The following is a 14,889-nucleotide window of genomic DNA, read 5'->3' as shown; positions in this document are numbered from 1 at the left end:
GAATATTCCACCAACAGCCCAAGTTGACGTTATTTACAGGCCCACTTGTTTTTGAGGTAGTGAAGTGTGGATTAAACCCATACAAATCAAATGACCAGTGAAATAGGCCAATAACTAAGATCTCAGTAATAATCAGATTGATATTTGTGAGTCATATCACTGTAACAAAATTATGGAGGTAAAAATAAATCAACAGACCTCATGTCTTGGACCCCACTTTGAGAACCATTGGTCTAGGGCACTGGATTTTCATGAACAGCAAGAGTTTGTGTGAAGGATTACCTTACTCTGAATTTGAATGAAGAAAAATATGATTGCTGCATGTTAAAGTGCTTTTTGTCAGTTGTGCTCAGAAGTAATCATCACTGCAGTAATGTTCTCCCTCAATCTGGGAATCTTCCACAAAGCATGAATAAAGAGAAAGTTAAATATCTTATAACCAAACATGGCATTAGTGGCATATAAATTCATGATTTCAGTGACAACATATCACCAAATCTTTAGGAAGAAATAACACTGAATAGAGAAAATGAAGTTTGCCTTCCATGGCCCTACAGAGAAATGAAAATCCTGATCATCTCTGTTTAAACACACAAGTGTCCATAGAGAGAGACAAGATGATGTAGAACAGCCCACACAAGAGACTGTCTTTTATTCTTTTTCCATGTTGCAATAAAAAAAAGTATGACTCCGTTGGTTCATTGTCTCCATATATTATAATACAGATGCAGAATTGAAAGTTTATTTTTTAAACAGCCTATTATTTTACAAGAAATGGATAGCTACTTGGAACTTTCAAACACGTCCTTAAAACAGGACGGCAGTGATTATATGCCCTTAGGTCCTACTTTGTCATCATCATCTGCCAACAAACGGCAACAAAGGAGAGAAGAGAGGGAGGAAAAGAAAACAAAAGGAAGCAAAATTAATAAATAACAATGACAACATGGGTATATAGATTATTTTGTTTAAATTTATCTATAACTGCTTTAATGAATGTTTTAAAATAACTAATAAATGATTTGTGATTTGGGGATCTGAATGAATCCTCCTTCACGAAGGCATCCAGATAGAATAATGAAATCTCACACGAAGCTGGAACATGTGAATTCCCATTGCTCTTGAGCAGTGATAAATTCTTTATCACCTATTTGGGCTGCATGTAAGTTTTGGTTCTTTTCATGATGTGAGGGTCAATTCAGGCAAGATGCTTCTGTATTTTCCTCTAGAGTAAGGAGACTTCCACGCGTCCATTTCCTGGTTGGACTCGATGTGTAAGAATTGATGATGGGAACAAGGGAAGGTCCTTTTTTAAAAAAAAAAAAAAAAAAAAAAAAAAAAAAACAAAACCCAAAAAAACAAAACAAAAAAAACAGTGTAATATAGGGTAAAAATGGCAGCTGTTGTGAACGGACATAGTCAGTAGGGAGGAGTTGTCAGCAGGTCTCAAAAGTCCTCCACAGTCTCGATCTCGCCCATGTTTAATCGCTCAGATGACGCGTTGACTGAAAAGCCTGTACAAAGATACAAGTGAAAATGTACATAAGACCAGTGTAATGCCGCCCTGCATTTTTTTCACCAATTTATGCAAACTTTAGAATCCTGTTCCACTAACACACGGCATCAAGTCTCTCTCTGGCTCACCTAATAGACTGGGATCTGCCCGCACCATTTTCTGTTTCTTCTTCTTCTTTCCAGAGGTGACCGTCTCAAAGCGCGGTTGCTGTTGCTTCGTGGAGTGGTTGGATTGAAAAACTGGCTGAGAAACAGTTTGGTTTACTGCCCACACCGAGTCCTGATAAAACACACATAGTTAACGCTACAATGAACTGAATTCTGAAAATTATATTATCCCTTATTAGGTAATTACAGTAAAGTCTTAAATGCTAAAAAGCACAACATAACGGATAGCAAAAATTTGATTGCTATTACTAAGAAGGAACAGAAACACACAATATGGCCAAATATTCATGGACACCTGATCATCACATTCGTATGTGGTTTTTGAACATCCCATTCCAGATAGTCCTCAATTTGCTGTCTGTTTTTATAACCTCTACGCTTCTGTGAAGGCTTTCCATTAGATTTTGGAACGTGACTGTAGATTTGTGCTCATTCATTAGTGATGTCAGGCACTGATGTCGGGCGAGAAGGCTTTGGGTGCAGTCAGCATTCCAATTCACCCCAAAGATGTTCAGTGGGGTTGAGGTCAGGGCTCTGTGGAGACCATTAAACTTCTTCCACACCCTCCTTGGCAAACCATGATTTTATGGGCTTTGCTTTGGATACAGGGGTATTGTTATGCTGGAACAGGTTTGGGCCTCTTAGTTCCAGTGAAGGGAAATTGTAATGCTAAAGCTTACAAAGACAATTTATACAACTGTGTTCTTCGAACATTGTGGCAAAGTCTTTCCTTATGGGGAAGAACCTTATATGGGTGTGATGGTCAGGAGTCTACAAACCTTTGGCCATATAGTGTAAGACACATGCCTTTTTTTTTTTTTTTGAACATGAGCTCAAAAGTCCATCTTGACCATCATTCACATTCTATCATAGTCTGATACTGAACTCCTCAAACATTGCTCCTCAATCTTGAGATGTTCGTGCTGCACAAACCTGCTGATTTTTCGGCTGCTGACTCGGCAAAGATTTTTGCTGGTTGACGTTCTGTTTGGCACGGCGCTCCAGAAACTGCTTGGCAAAGTCCTTGGCCTGGGGTGTGTCACCCAGATATGCTCGTACATAATCATGCACCTCGTATGGAGAGTCCACCTCCTTCAAGAACGACGCAAATGTAGGGACTGTTAGAGATGGAGAGAGAAAAAAAGGGACAAACAAATAAGAGGGAGAGGGAAAGAGAGAAAGACATGGAGAGACAGATAGAGACAGAAAGAGAGAGGGGAGGGAGAGAGATCATTAAGTTTAAGGGTAACCATTGAGCATTAATATCTTATTGAAAATCATAAGTAGGACTTCGAGGACACTGAATTTCCTGATTAAGTAATTTGTAGATGGCTAAGGGCAACCAGGTGACTCAGAACTACTTTTACAGGAAATTATTACAATAATAAACTAATTTGTAAAATTTATTATTCATTATAATAAATTTGCATCATTGCTAAGAGGTAAAATTAATGCCACAAAACACTTCCATGTTTTCCTTTTCTTCTTTTATTTAAGTTCAGCTATATTACTGGTATCTAAACATTAATTATGCTTAAGATTATATTGCTGACCAGACAATTATACATCTCACTACAGGAATAGAGTTTGATTACTCTGTGATTCTGTGCATTTAATAAATACAATATCAATCAAACATTTAAGTCACACTGCTCTCTCAAAATGGACATTTTTTCTTTAAGATTTTAACCATACGCATTATACAAAACTATGGTCCACAGATAAATTTATGTGCAAGAACAGAACGATGACTCTGGGAGCAGATCATTTACATTCATTCATTTGGCAGACACTTTTATCCAAACCAACTCACAACTGATCTGAAAAGATGAGGGTTAAGGGTCTTGCTCGAGGACCCAACATATGCAGCACCAGGATTTGAACTCTCAAACTTTTGTTGTGGATGTCAAAGTAAATTAGATGGACGTATTTACACCTGGATAAAATGCATTTCAGAACTCCTAAAATGCTTTGAGCAATGAGATTTAAATCTTTTTCAAATTGGTCGTTAATGCATTTACACCTGCAGTTTTGTGTGTTCCTGCAGTGGGTGCAAGTACCTCACCGTCAAGGTTGTTGGCAGTGTTAAGTGTGTGTAGCATCTGCTCACACCACTGCATAAAACCATCCTGAGTTTTATTGGCTCCCTGAAAGAGCTTTAAAAGTTTCTCCTCTTCTTCTACCTTCTTACTGGATTTCCCACTGTTGCTGTTACTAAAACACAAACCAGAGGAAAGAATATTAGCTACTTAATACTTAACACAAAAATCTGTGTTATTTGAACATTTATAATAATCTAAATTAGTCATCTTCAATTTAAAAGGCACTGATTAATGATAAACAGGAAGTGTCATAGCAGCACATGAGACTAAGTGTCTTCTTCATATGAAACAATCTCTAGTCCACTAAAAATGGTAGAAACGGGACACACAAGACATCTCAATCTGTGACGATAACTTGTATTGCTTTCAATTTTAAGTTTTACAAGGCTAGGACAGAAACATTGTGGTCTGCACAGAAGACAAAATGCCTTTTTGATATATGGAGTGAAGAAGGCATTCACATGCAAGTGATTCACTCACTGGCTCCAACTGAATACTTTCCAGACAGATATGGCTTTAGCAATATCCACCAAGCTACAACTCACAAAGTACTTAATGTCAAAACAATTTGATTATTCAGATGCTGTAATGAATAATGAATCTGTTTGCTGGAAAATTCCATGTAACCGTCATACTATAACAATAATGTTGATGCCCTGTGTCCATTTATACAGTTTTAAGATTCAAGATGCTCAATACACTTCGCAGAGGCACCAACAATCTCTGTTCCTTCCTTCCAAGCTTTATTTTTCTTTGTAATGTCTAGGCATATATAATTAGAGGTCATATATGACATGTCTGCTAAAGTTGTGACCACATGTGCCATAGTATTGGTCAGAGGAATAATTGGAGCCACTCGCTGAGATTGTCATACAGGGTTCATACAGATGATTCTGTACGAATGAAATTCCAGGACTTTCAAGGCCTTTTCAAGCACTATATTTTCAGTTTCATATACAAGACTATACAAGAGGTATCATTCAAACATATTCTTCATTTCATTTAAAATTTATTAAGTAATTAAAAATTCATAATAATAAAACCACCAATTTTTATATGGTACCTTTCCAGCTAAGCTAGACAAATTTTCCCAGGTACTGCTTCGTCTTCGTCAAAACTCAATATACCAACAACTTTCATTGGAAAGTCACTAAACGTAGCTAGATGAGGTCATGTACTAATTAGCATTTCATTATGTCATCCTGTCAATTTTGCCTTCTGCCTAGTGTCAGTCCTGACATCTGTTTGCTTCTTTCTTACTCTTTGTGCACACACTATTTTAATACAGCCAAATTCCCTATAAAAGCTGTTCTCATTTACATATTTCACTGTTCTGTTGTCGGGACAGAACGAGTATGAAATAGAGACTGAAACGGCCCATTAAGACTACATGTTAAACAGCAGTCACTTCCAAGCTGCTGCTCTGAACTGCTAAAATCCTGATTTTACCACCGCGACATCATCTGACAAAATCATCATACACATTAAAGACAATGGCTGTGCTGTGATGTCAGCAGTTTTGGGGAAGCTACTTTAAAACTGTAGTTTTACAAGCTACTCATAGTTTGAAGTAGTTACACTACAGACAAGCTACCCTTTTTTTAAAAAAAGGGTACTTGGCTACACTACAAGTTACTAACACAAAATAGCGAACTACAATGAAGCTACTTAAAGGGGCAACATTTTTAGTATATGATGATTGTAAATCAGCTTATGAATATAACTGTGTATAATCCTGAATTATCAATTTAACATGACAATCGTGTTCACCTCTATATGTGTCCTTAAATTTGTGCTTGAACTCCTGGACATCGTATTATAATCAAAGTATTGGACGAAATATTTTAATCTTTGGTTTGCAAAGATTACATATAAAAGGTATAAGCTTTAGTATTTGATTCCACATAAACTTCGACAAATATGGCCACAGGTAATTGGTTCTCTCATTATCAGAATCAGTTGCCATCTCCCTCTCCATCATGGACAATAAGGATAAGTGTATCAAACTTTAATAATGGATGAGCCCGATTGGTAAATAATAATACATGCAACGATAAATTATTATTGGGGTTTTTATTTTTAACCACTGATTAATTAATGAATCATGTAACTAAAAATAAATAAGGGAACTTTTTCTCTTGCTGCTCCCTTAAACAAAATGTTAAGAAATGCAATCAGACTATTTTCAGGACATAAAATAACTCCCTCGGCATGCACTGATTCATCTCTGAATTATTTTATTTTATTTGTAAGCAAATGTAAACATTGTGTTGTGTTGCCTATTAACAACAAAGTGCCAGTAATGTTCTCTGTATCAGAGAATAAACTCCAGTGTTCATTTATTATGGTATTATCATTTACCCGCCATATACAGCATGTAACAAACTGTGGTTGGTCACTTTACGTGTCCATCAGATGGTCACTTCCTGTCCATGCGAGCTACAATGAGGCTCTTAATTCCTGTGAAGCAAGCGGGCACTGCAGATATGCAATGAAGAGCACAGTTATAACTGGACACAAAAAAAGTAAAAAAAAAAAATAGTGCTACATTGCTACTCATTTGAAAAAATGGGGTTTTAAAAGTATTTTTAAAGTAGCTGAGCCATTTTCATGCTACTGAAAAATGTAGTTAAGTTAGTAACGTCGCTACTTTTAGATAGCTACTCCCGGAGCTTTCTCTGTCACAATGAGGGAATAGCGGGAGAGGGCTGCAGCAGGGTGTCATATATTGAGTGAAAGGATTGTATTCATGTTCTATCGTAAATAAAACACTTCTTAGTATTTGCACACTTACTGACTTTTTATAATTCAAGCATTTTTTAAGCACCACTAGATAAAACAATGGCTATTTTCAAGGTTTTCCAGTACTTAAATTTCAAAAAGCCAAATTCAAGCACCTTGTATGAACCCCGTATTTTGCACATAACTGGGAAAATCTCAATTTCTAACACTAAAATGTCTGGGAATTGGAAGCTGTGTGTTTTGCAAGCTACATGACCAAGTCCTTACCTGAGGTTAACGTTTCCCTTGTTTTTCTGTGGGTTGTTCTTTCGTGTGGTTGGAGGTGGAGCAGTTTCCTTCACAGATTCATCCCAGAAGCCTAGGTTAGCATTCTGAGTGTCACCCCAAATGCTGCTGCTGTCCCACTGACTGGTATTACTCACCGAACCCCACACTGAAGAGGTCGAAGCCTGTGTGCATGCACACACACATTTAGTCTAACAGACATGAACCTATTACACAGAACATTTCAGAAACTATTGCATGATTTATGAGGCATACATACAGAAGAGTCTTGAATTTACAGTCTGAAAGTACTGGAACAGAAAGGCCAATTCTTTTGATTTTGCTATTCACTGAAGACATTTGAGATATGAATAGGAGATGACAGATCAGAATTTCAGCTTTAGTTTCCAGGTGATTCTTGTTGCCCAGGTGTTGCCCTGTTAGACTGATTGTTTAATTAGTAAGCTCTGAAAATCTACTCTTGGTTTGAGCCCAGGGTTTCACCTGTGAAGACTGCATTTGTTGTTAATAAGGATAAACCAACATGAAGACCAGAGAGCTGTCTATGAGAAAAACACAAGCCATTTTGAAGTTTAGAGAAAAGGAAAATCAATCAGAGCCATTGCACAAGCATCAAGTATAGCCACTGGTGTACTAACAACCAGACTCTGAACAAGTCAGAAAACAGTTGATGACAAAAACATTGAGATCACTGTGAAGAAAAATGCAAAAAACAGTAGGTGAAGGTATCACAATCCACAGTTTGTAGAAGACTTTGAGAGCAGAAATACAGAGGCCACACCACAAAATGCAAACCACTCAGCATTAAGAATCAGAAGGCCACATTGGAATGTGCAAAGAAATGAGCCAAAAAATTCATGGAACTAGAATTAACCTCTACTAAAATATACAAGTTCATCGATCAAGCATGGTGGAGGTAGTGTCATGGTATGGGCTTGCATGGCTGCTTCTGGAACAGATTCACTAATCTTTATTGAAGATGAAACTCATGATGGTAGCAGCAGACATTCTGTCAGCAAAATGCATCCAATCTAATTAGGAGGAACTTCATCATGCAGCAAGACAATGACCCAAAACACACAGCCAACACAACAGTGGCCTTCACTGTAGGAAAAGTGGATTGACTTGCCAAGTTAATCACCAGACCTTAACCCAATTGAGCATACATTTCATCTCCTGTAGAGGAGACTGAAGAGGAGACTCTGTTCTGAGGTCCCATGTCTGACAAGTCGAGCTCCTGCTCTGAGGACACTCACTGTCCTCACCAGAGTCGACATTTTAACAGAAAACTGCAAAATGTCACGTTTCTTCCTTGTGCGCTGTTCAGTCACACACACTTCACACAGGTGCACTACAAGTCTCTCGCAGCTTGTTTCTCCCTACTTGTCTGTACAAAGAAACTGCATATTTTTTTGCAAAGCTTACACACAACGGTGTTCTGATGTTGGTCAGACAAAAAGAAATGAAAATACTACCACACTGGCGAGTTGACGTCCTTTTCTATGCACAATCTCCTCGGCAGGCACTGAACTCACTTTCGCATGTGGTCTGATGTCACATGGTGATGGTGCAAACAAATCCCACAGATACGCAACTTATTATTGGCTGTTTACTTGTCACTCGTAGCACACTCCTTTATCAAGGCATATATGATAGGCTGTTTATGATCCAGGGATGGAGCACGCTTGAGGGTTGTTCATGCACCCAAACTTCATGTCTGTTTACATTTTATCAAGCGTTATACTGAACATTTTTTCTATTGTCACCGATAAAGGTGTACCGTCGATAAATACCGATACCGTTTTATTGCCCAGCCCTAAATGAGACCTGAAATTCTGATCCATCATTTCATATTAGTCTTCCTCCCATCTCAAACTCAAAACATCTTCAGTGCACAGCAAAAACTAAAGACTTTCGGAGAGGACTGTATATCCAAGTAGTAAAAAGTTCAAATTTTCCAGTACTCACAACTCTGTTCTGTGTGCGGTTTTGCTGCGTAACTGCAGCCTGCTGCTGCTGCTGCTGCTGCTCTTTCCTCTGCTTCATCTGCTGAGCCTCTTCCTGTTGAATCTCTAGAAGGGATTTAGTGGCGGCAGGCTGCTTGGCCACACTGCCCCAGCCTGAAAGCTTAGTCTGAGGTTGTTGTTGTTGCTGCTGTTGCTGCCTCTGGAGCTCCTGCTGCTGGCGTCGCTGCTACAGGACAATGTTCATGTTGGCATAGGGAGCAATGGAGGTGAAGCATTGACTAAACTAACAAGAGAAGCTGGTCGATGCATTTCATACCTCCTCTCTAGCTAGTCGTTCTCTCTCCTCTTCAAGTTTCTGGATCTCACTGAGAGACAGCGTGTTCTGTGTCTGGGTAAGGGAAGATGCAGAGGCAGACTGCTGTCCCCACTTAGAAGAAGAGGGAAGCTGCAAAGAAAAAAAGATTAATTCTGACAAACGGACTATCGATGTGTGTATGGATTTAACTGGGATAGTAGATCTAACCAAAACTGAAGTCAAATTACCTTTTTTTTTTTAGTAGCTGTTGAAATATTAGGAGTTATTCAAAGCAGTTACAATTTACAAGTGCTCTTAAAATATCAAAACAGACTTTAGAGCACAATTGGAATTATTATTTAAAAACCTTTACATGACCATGTAATAAAAAATAAATAAAAACTTGACTTTTACCAAGAATTGATAATAGCCCTAGCAGGGTTCTAGAGTAAGCTAGTGATGCCAAGTACACTGGTGCTCCTGATTAGGACCAAGAGCACGTAGAAGAATGAACATGCACAAATTTATTTATTGTTTGTTAGGGCAGTTATCTAACATTAATTGGAAAATTTATTATTTGTCCTAATATAATAATAGATATGAAAATATAGAAATGTAAATGGTGAAAATGCAGAGTGCAAGCCTTTTCTCTGGCTGAATCAAGCTAGTTATTTTTAAGTCTCCTTATTACATGACCAAACTGATAAATGGATGTTTGAGATTTCTAATTGCCTTATAGTAGTCTTCTTGAAACAACTTATTTTCACAAACCAGAATCTCACAATGACTTTATAAAGCCTGTAGTGCCTGTGCCCTTGAAAGAACCACAGAACAGCAGAAAGTCTTTGACTGTTGTTTGCTTTATCTGGCCAGCACCTTTGCTTTCACCTAATATGTTATTAAATGTGAGGTGATGTCATGTTTTACTAGTAAAGTTGACAGAACTGAAAACTGATTGCATCACTACTGCTTGTGATGTGCTTTTATGTCCAATTCTATAAGGGATTTTCACAATGGAGGCAGTCATCCAGCCCTATTCATAGTTTTCACGTGTTGTCACATTCTTATAGGAACGCCCACCTGGAGGGCAAAACACTGTTTTCTTCCACTGCCTGCCAGTTATTTTTTTACCAGATTTGTTTAGCCAAAATGTCGGACAGTTGTTGGTCAGTCGGATGCACTAACCGACGAGGAGACAAGCCTGGGTGCTTTTACAGAATCCTGTCCGAGAAAGAAAACCCAGAGAGGAGGAGATTGTGGATTTGTGCTATTAGACACGCCTCCATCCCTGGTGAGGGCAAAGAATGGCAACCATCAAAGTACACACATCTTTGCAGCGAACATTTCATCACAGGTAAGCTGAAGTAAACACAGAGTATTTTAACTGTTGTTTTGTTAGTAACTATATGTTTACATAATTGTTCAGACATAGTTCATGTTCGTGGAGCGACGTGACCAACTTCAGTGGCCTTGATGACTTGCGCTAGTTAGCAAAACTGTTCCCGAGTTGGAAAACGGTTACATTAACAGGTAGCTAATGCTAGCTAACAGCCAACAGCTGTTGGAAGGGAGAGAGGGTTTTACTAGTCTGCAGGAATGATGTCACAAACATTACTAACATTACTTGTAACTTGTTGGCATATGTATAAACATCGCCAAAGTGGAGCACCAGCAGGGACTTCACTGCGTTCAGTAACTGAAATACATGCACAGAGTGCTGTATACAGATCGCAATTGCCCAAAACTTGCAGTTTGTGCAAATACCTTTGTTTTTCTTCTTTTGAGAGGTGATCAAAATATGTGTGGATTGAAACAGATGGAAAATCGACAGGCCTGTGCTGCAGTTCCATGGAGTGTCCAGTGTTGGCTGCCATTTTCTAACAACATTTTGCCCTCCAGGTCGCCACATCAGTCACGTGACTGAAAACTATGAATAGATTTTCAATGCATGGTTGCACAGCAACATGGCCAGAGGAGCAAGTGGTCTCAAAAATGAGAAACGATGGCAAGCATGTCAGAGATCTTTTGAGGGTGGCTTTTGCCAACAGTTTTAACATTTGCTAACTTTGCATTATTAAATAAATAATGGCAAGTCAGAGTGATTGGTACACAGGTCAAAATCTGGAGTAGCTCAAGTTCAACTCGCATTAAAAAAAAAAAAGGGGCACTGTGCAACCCTGCCTTGTATATTACATTCCTACAAGTTGTGTGAAACAGCAGGACACTTCATCTCAGCCTTTATCATCACCTTCATCTGGGCCAGCTGTTGCTGCTGTTGCTGTTGCTGGAGTCGGCGAAGGGCTTCCTGCTGCTGTTGTCTCTGTCTCTGCAGCTCCTGCTGCCTCTGAGCCTCTTGCTGCCTCTGCAATTCCTGCTGCCTTAAAAGCTCCTTCTGCTTTTGGAGTTCCTGCTGCCTCTGGAGCTCCTGCTGCCTCTGGAGCTCCTGCTCCCTCCTCTTCTGCTCTTCTTGCTGTTGTCGAGCCAATGCTGCTGCCTCTTCCTCTCGCCTCCTCTGAGCCTCCAGTTCCTCTTGTTTCCTCCGCTCCTCTTCCTGAAACACCCACACATAATCTAAAAATGAATTGAAAGTACAACCCACCTCCATTTCCTCTTATAGGCATGTTCAAATATTAATGGGAAAGAGAGGCGTTGTCAGTTTACATCCTATGCCAGATGGATTGATAAGTCCTTCTTGTTACCTCCAGTTTGGCTCAGGCTTTGTGGCAACAGCTACCATTAACACTTGTGGGTGTTAACTGCTGGTCTTTTTCAAGTTGTAATATAAAATAAAAGCACCAAAACTGTATAGCCAAATACACAGCTCTGTACTGTGCAAACGCTACATATCATGAGGCACTGGATTTTTCAACCTGGTTCAGTTTAGAAGTTTTGGAGGATATGGAACAAACCATGGTAAAAGGATAAAAACCATTTCTGCCAATTTTCATACAATTAAAAAAGGTTGTTAGTCTCCCCACTGCTATCACTAGAATCAAAAGCTTCATACACAGAATATAAATTATTGCCTATGGCTTTGTTGCATTGCTAGTACAAATGCAAAATCACTGTCTAAAACTCACTCCTGAAAGGATCGAATCTAATTATATGCACTATACTGTAAAATCCACACCCACCTGAGAACACTCTAGACTACTCAAGAAAGGACAAGCATTGCTAAAAAAGGAAGCCAGCAGCAGTTAATTTCCTGTTGGGCTGACTTCCAAACACTAACCGTGCAAATTAGTGAATCTTGGATTCACTAAAGCAAATAAGACAAGATGGTGGGCTGTAAACTCTTCTTTCTGAAAGAAATTACACAAAAATGGAGGAACTGGTAATCACAGAGTGGTCACTTCTTTTCCTCACACTTTTAGTTACTTTAGCCAGACATCTAGAATTTGCTAGAGAATCTGTTACATGTATCCAAGAACCCACAAATGACAAACATAGACCCTCTTCCTGTAACCTGTTGGCAAATTTGCATACATGAAAATTTTTTATGACTATATCTTGTACCACTGTATTACAGCATTTCAAAGTTTGTGTGGAGAATCAATCATACTGCAACCTTCACAATTCTGAAGCTTGTGGCCAAAAGATACATGATGCTATGAGACTATACTTTAATTTAAGCCTGAAATTCCTTGAACTGAAAAGTTACACGTCAGCTGTGTCCAACATAACTTCAGAGATGTCACCTGTTTTCGGAGGAATTCTTCCCTTTGCCTCCTCTCTTCCTCTTCTCTCCTCTTCTCCTCTAACCTGCGGAGCTCCTCCTCCCGAGCCAGACGTTCCTCTTCCTCCTTCTGGCGCCGATGTGACTCCTCCTGCTCTCGTTGCCTCCTTAGTGCCTCCTCCTAAAACACACAGACAGCATGGGCATGAATGCCATAAATCAGTGATTCTCAACCAGGGGGGCGGGGAGAGATTGAAAGGGGGCCGCAAAACTTTTTTAGAATTCACAGACAGGACATCATTTGGGTACTCTGTGTATTATATTGCTTATCAAATAGGATGTGCATAAATTGAAAAACCCCACGTTCCCGCTCTCTAAAAGGAGTTTAGCTGCCATTGTAGACCAGGGTTCCCAACTTAGCGACTTTTCAGACCCAATTAGCAGTAAAAAGGCGCCTTGCGACTTTTTGGACAAGCCTTAGCGACTTTCCAAATGTGGCCAATGCTGTCCTGCAAGCGCAGGACAGTACTATCTTGCTTTCCCGCTGCACTCACACCTCTCTCTGGGAATGCTCTGTTCAGAGCCGGAGATTTAACAATGTCATGGATAACGAAACACGCCCTTCGACCCAATTTACATCATTGGTATGTGAATGTTTTTAGAAAGCAAGAGGAATGTAATGCAACATGTTTTACATGTAAAATATTCCATGTTATTACAGCCTAGTTCTCTTGTTCAATAGTGTTCAGAAACATTTTTAATCATTCATGTTCCATACCTGTCCATTATATAGTTTTATAAAAGTCATAAAAGTTATTTAAAAAAAACAAAAGTTATGAAAAGTAATTTAAAAAAAAAAAAAAAAAAAAAAAGACACAAAAGCAAAAAAACAATTTTTTTATATATATACACATATATATCGCCATCCATCCATATATCCATCGACATGATAGGGAAGGCTTTAGTTGCAAAAGGTTGAGAACCTGTGCCATAAATGATACCCATGACAACTCACGATACACACAGCTGGCTGAAAACTGAGCAATGGTTTTTAATCTCAGTTCTGAGGCCTCGGAGATTCACTTTATATATTTGTGTTTTCACGATGTTTACTTACTCAACCTACCCTATGACGGACTTAAGATCAATCTGTTGTGTTAGATCAGCACAAAACAAAATGGTCAGGGTACGACTTTCAGAGCTTTCAGTTATACTGAATCAGTTACCTTATGGAAAATCAGATAAGTGTAATCAAAAAAATGGTTTCAGATTTTTCTCTCACTTTCACATCATCCCCTCCTGTAGCAGCTGTTTCTTGTAAAGATATTTAAATAAATAAATAAATAAAATAAAGTAGTGCATGATCACTTTCATTTTTGCCGGTGGTTATAGGAGAATTGGAGAATGGTGCTAGATACAAACACAGATGTCACAAAAAGGGACTACATATGTGTTTAGACAACTACAAATCATCAGAAGAGCTGTGAAAAATTAAATAAAGCCTAAAATACTGTTTTTGATGAATCAAAAATATTAAAAAATACAGATAGGTCTGGCTCTGATTTGTATAATCCCATAGCCCCATGCACAAAGCTCGCTGCATCTTTGTGTAAAGTCCTCATTTCCCCGACCTGCTTCCGTCGAGCCAGCTCTTCTTCCTCCAGACGTTTGCGCTCTTCTTCCTGCTGTGCCCGCAGCACCTCCTCCAGGCGCTTCCGCTCCTCCTCTTCTCGTTTGACTCGTAGATCCATCTCCAGCTTAAGAAGACCAGATGGCAATTACACAAGCAACAAAAACTGAAGCACCCAAGAGTTCTTGTGTTTAGAGATGCAAATTTCAGGCCGCATTCCATATTCTGTATTGTCGACGCCAAGACATGGTAACATTTACTAAGTTATCTGTGAAAAAAATGATATTCACTAATATGAGTGAATACAAGTTACTTGTTGTCTTACTTATAATCACTCCTCTGTATTTTCTTCAGCAAACAAAAGGTCTGTTATATGCTGAAAACCAGGATGGGTTGGCATACCTTAGCAGCTTTAGCCTTCTCCAGTTGTATCTGTTCAATAGATGGTTGAGGTATGGTGTCTATTGGCAGATCCCACACACTTGTGCCTTCCCATGCTAGGGGCAAAT

The 14,889-nt window shown here is 39.0% G+C and overlaps 1 protein-coding gene across 4 annotated transcripts in view; it reads right to left on the bottom strand.

Annotated features, from left to right (window-relative positions):
• Positions 1 to 697: 697 nt before the first annotated feature.
• gigyf2 (GRB10 interacting GYF protein 2) overlaps positions 698 to 14,889 on the bottom strand; it is a 42,754-nt gene continuing 28,562 nt past the window's right edge. For 3 of the 4 annotated variants that reach the window (XM_053651203.1, XM_053651204.1, XM_053651206.1), the window contains 11 exons: positions 14,783 to 14,877; positions 14,382 to 14,507; positions 12,773 to 12,931; positions 11,323 to 11,625; positions 9,096 to 9,224; positions 8,781 to 9,005; positions 6,795 to 6,976; positions 3,749 to 3,897; positions 2,617 to 2,801; positions 1,645 to 1,795; positions 698 to 1,514 (listed from right to left, as the gene is read on the bottom strand). In XM_053651203.1, the coding sequence (XP_053507178.1) occupies positions 1,447 to 1,514; positions 1,645 to 1,795; positions 2,617 to 2,801; positions 3,749 to 3,897; positions 6,795 to 6,976; positions 8,781 to 9,005; positions 9,096 to 9,224; positions 11,323 to 11,625; positions 12,773 to 12,931; positions 14,382 to 14,507; positions 14,783 to 14,877 (1,772 nt within the window). In that variant the 3' untranslated portion in view covers positions 698 to 1,446. The remainder of the gene's footprint in view (positions 1,515 to 1,644; positions 1,796 to 2,616; positions 2,802 to 3,748; positions 3,898 to 6,794; positions 6,977 to 8,780; positions 9,006 to 9,095; positions 9,225 to 11,322; positions 11,626 to 12,772; positions 12,932 to 14,381; positions 14,508 to 14,782; positions 14,878 to 14,889) is intronic. The other variant, XM_053651205.1, reaches the window with a different exon arrangement.

The sequence above is a fragment of the Ictalurus furcatus genome, chromosome 20 (genome assembly GCF_023375685.1).
Source record: "Ictalurus furcatus strain D&B chromosome 20, Billie_1.0, whole genome shotgun sequence".
Lineage (NCBI taxonomy): Eukaryota > Metazoa > Chordata > Actinopteri > Siluriformes > Ictaluridae > Ictalurus > Ictalurus furcatus.
The sequence above is the reverse complement of the archived record's forward strand: the minus strand, read 5'-3'. Positions and strand labels throughout refer to the sequence as shown.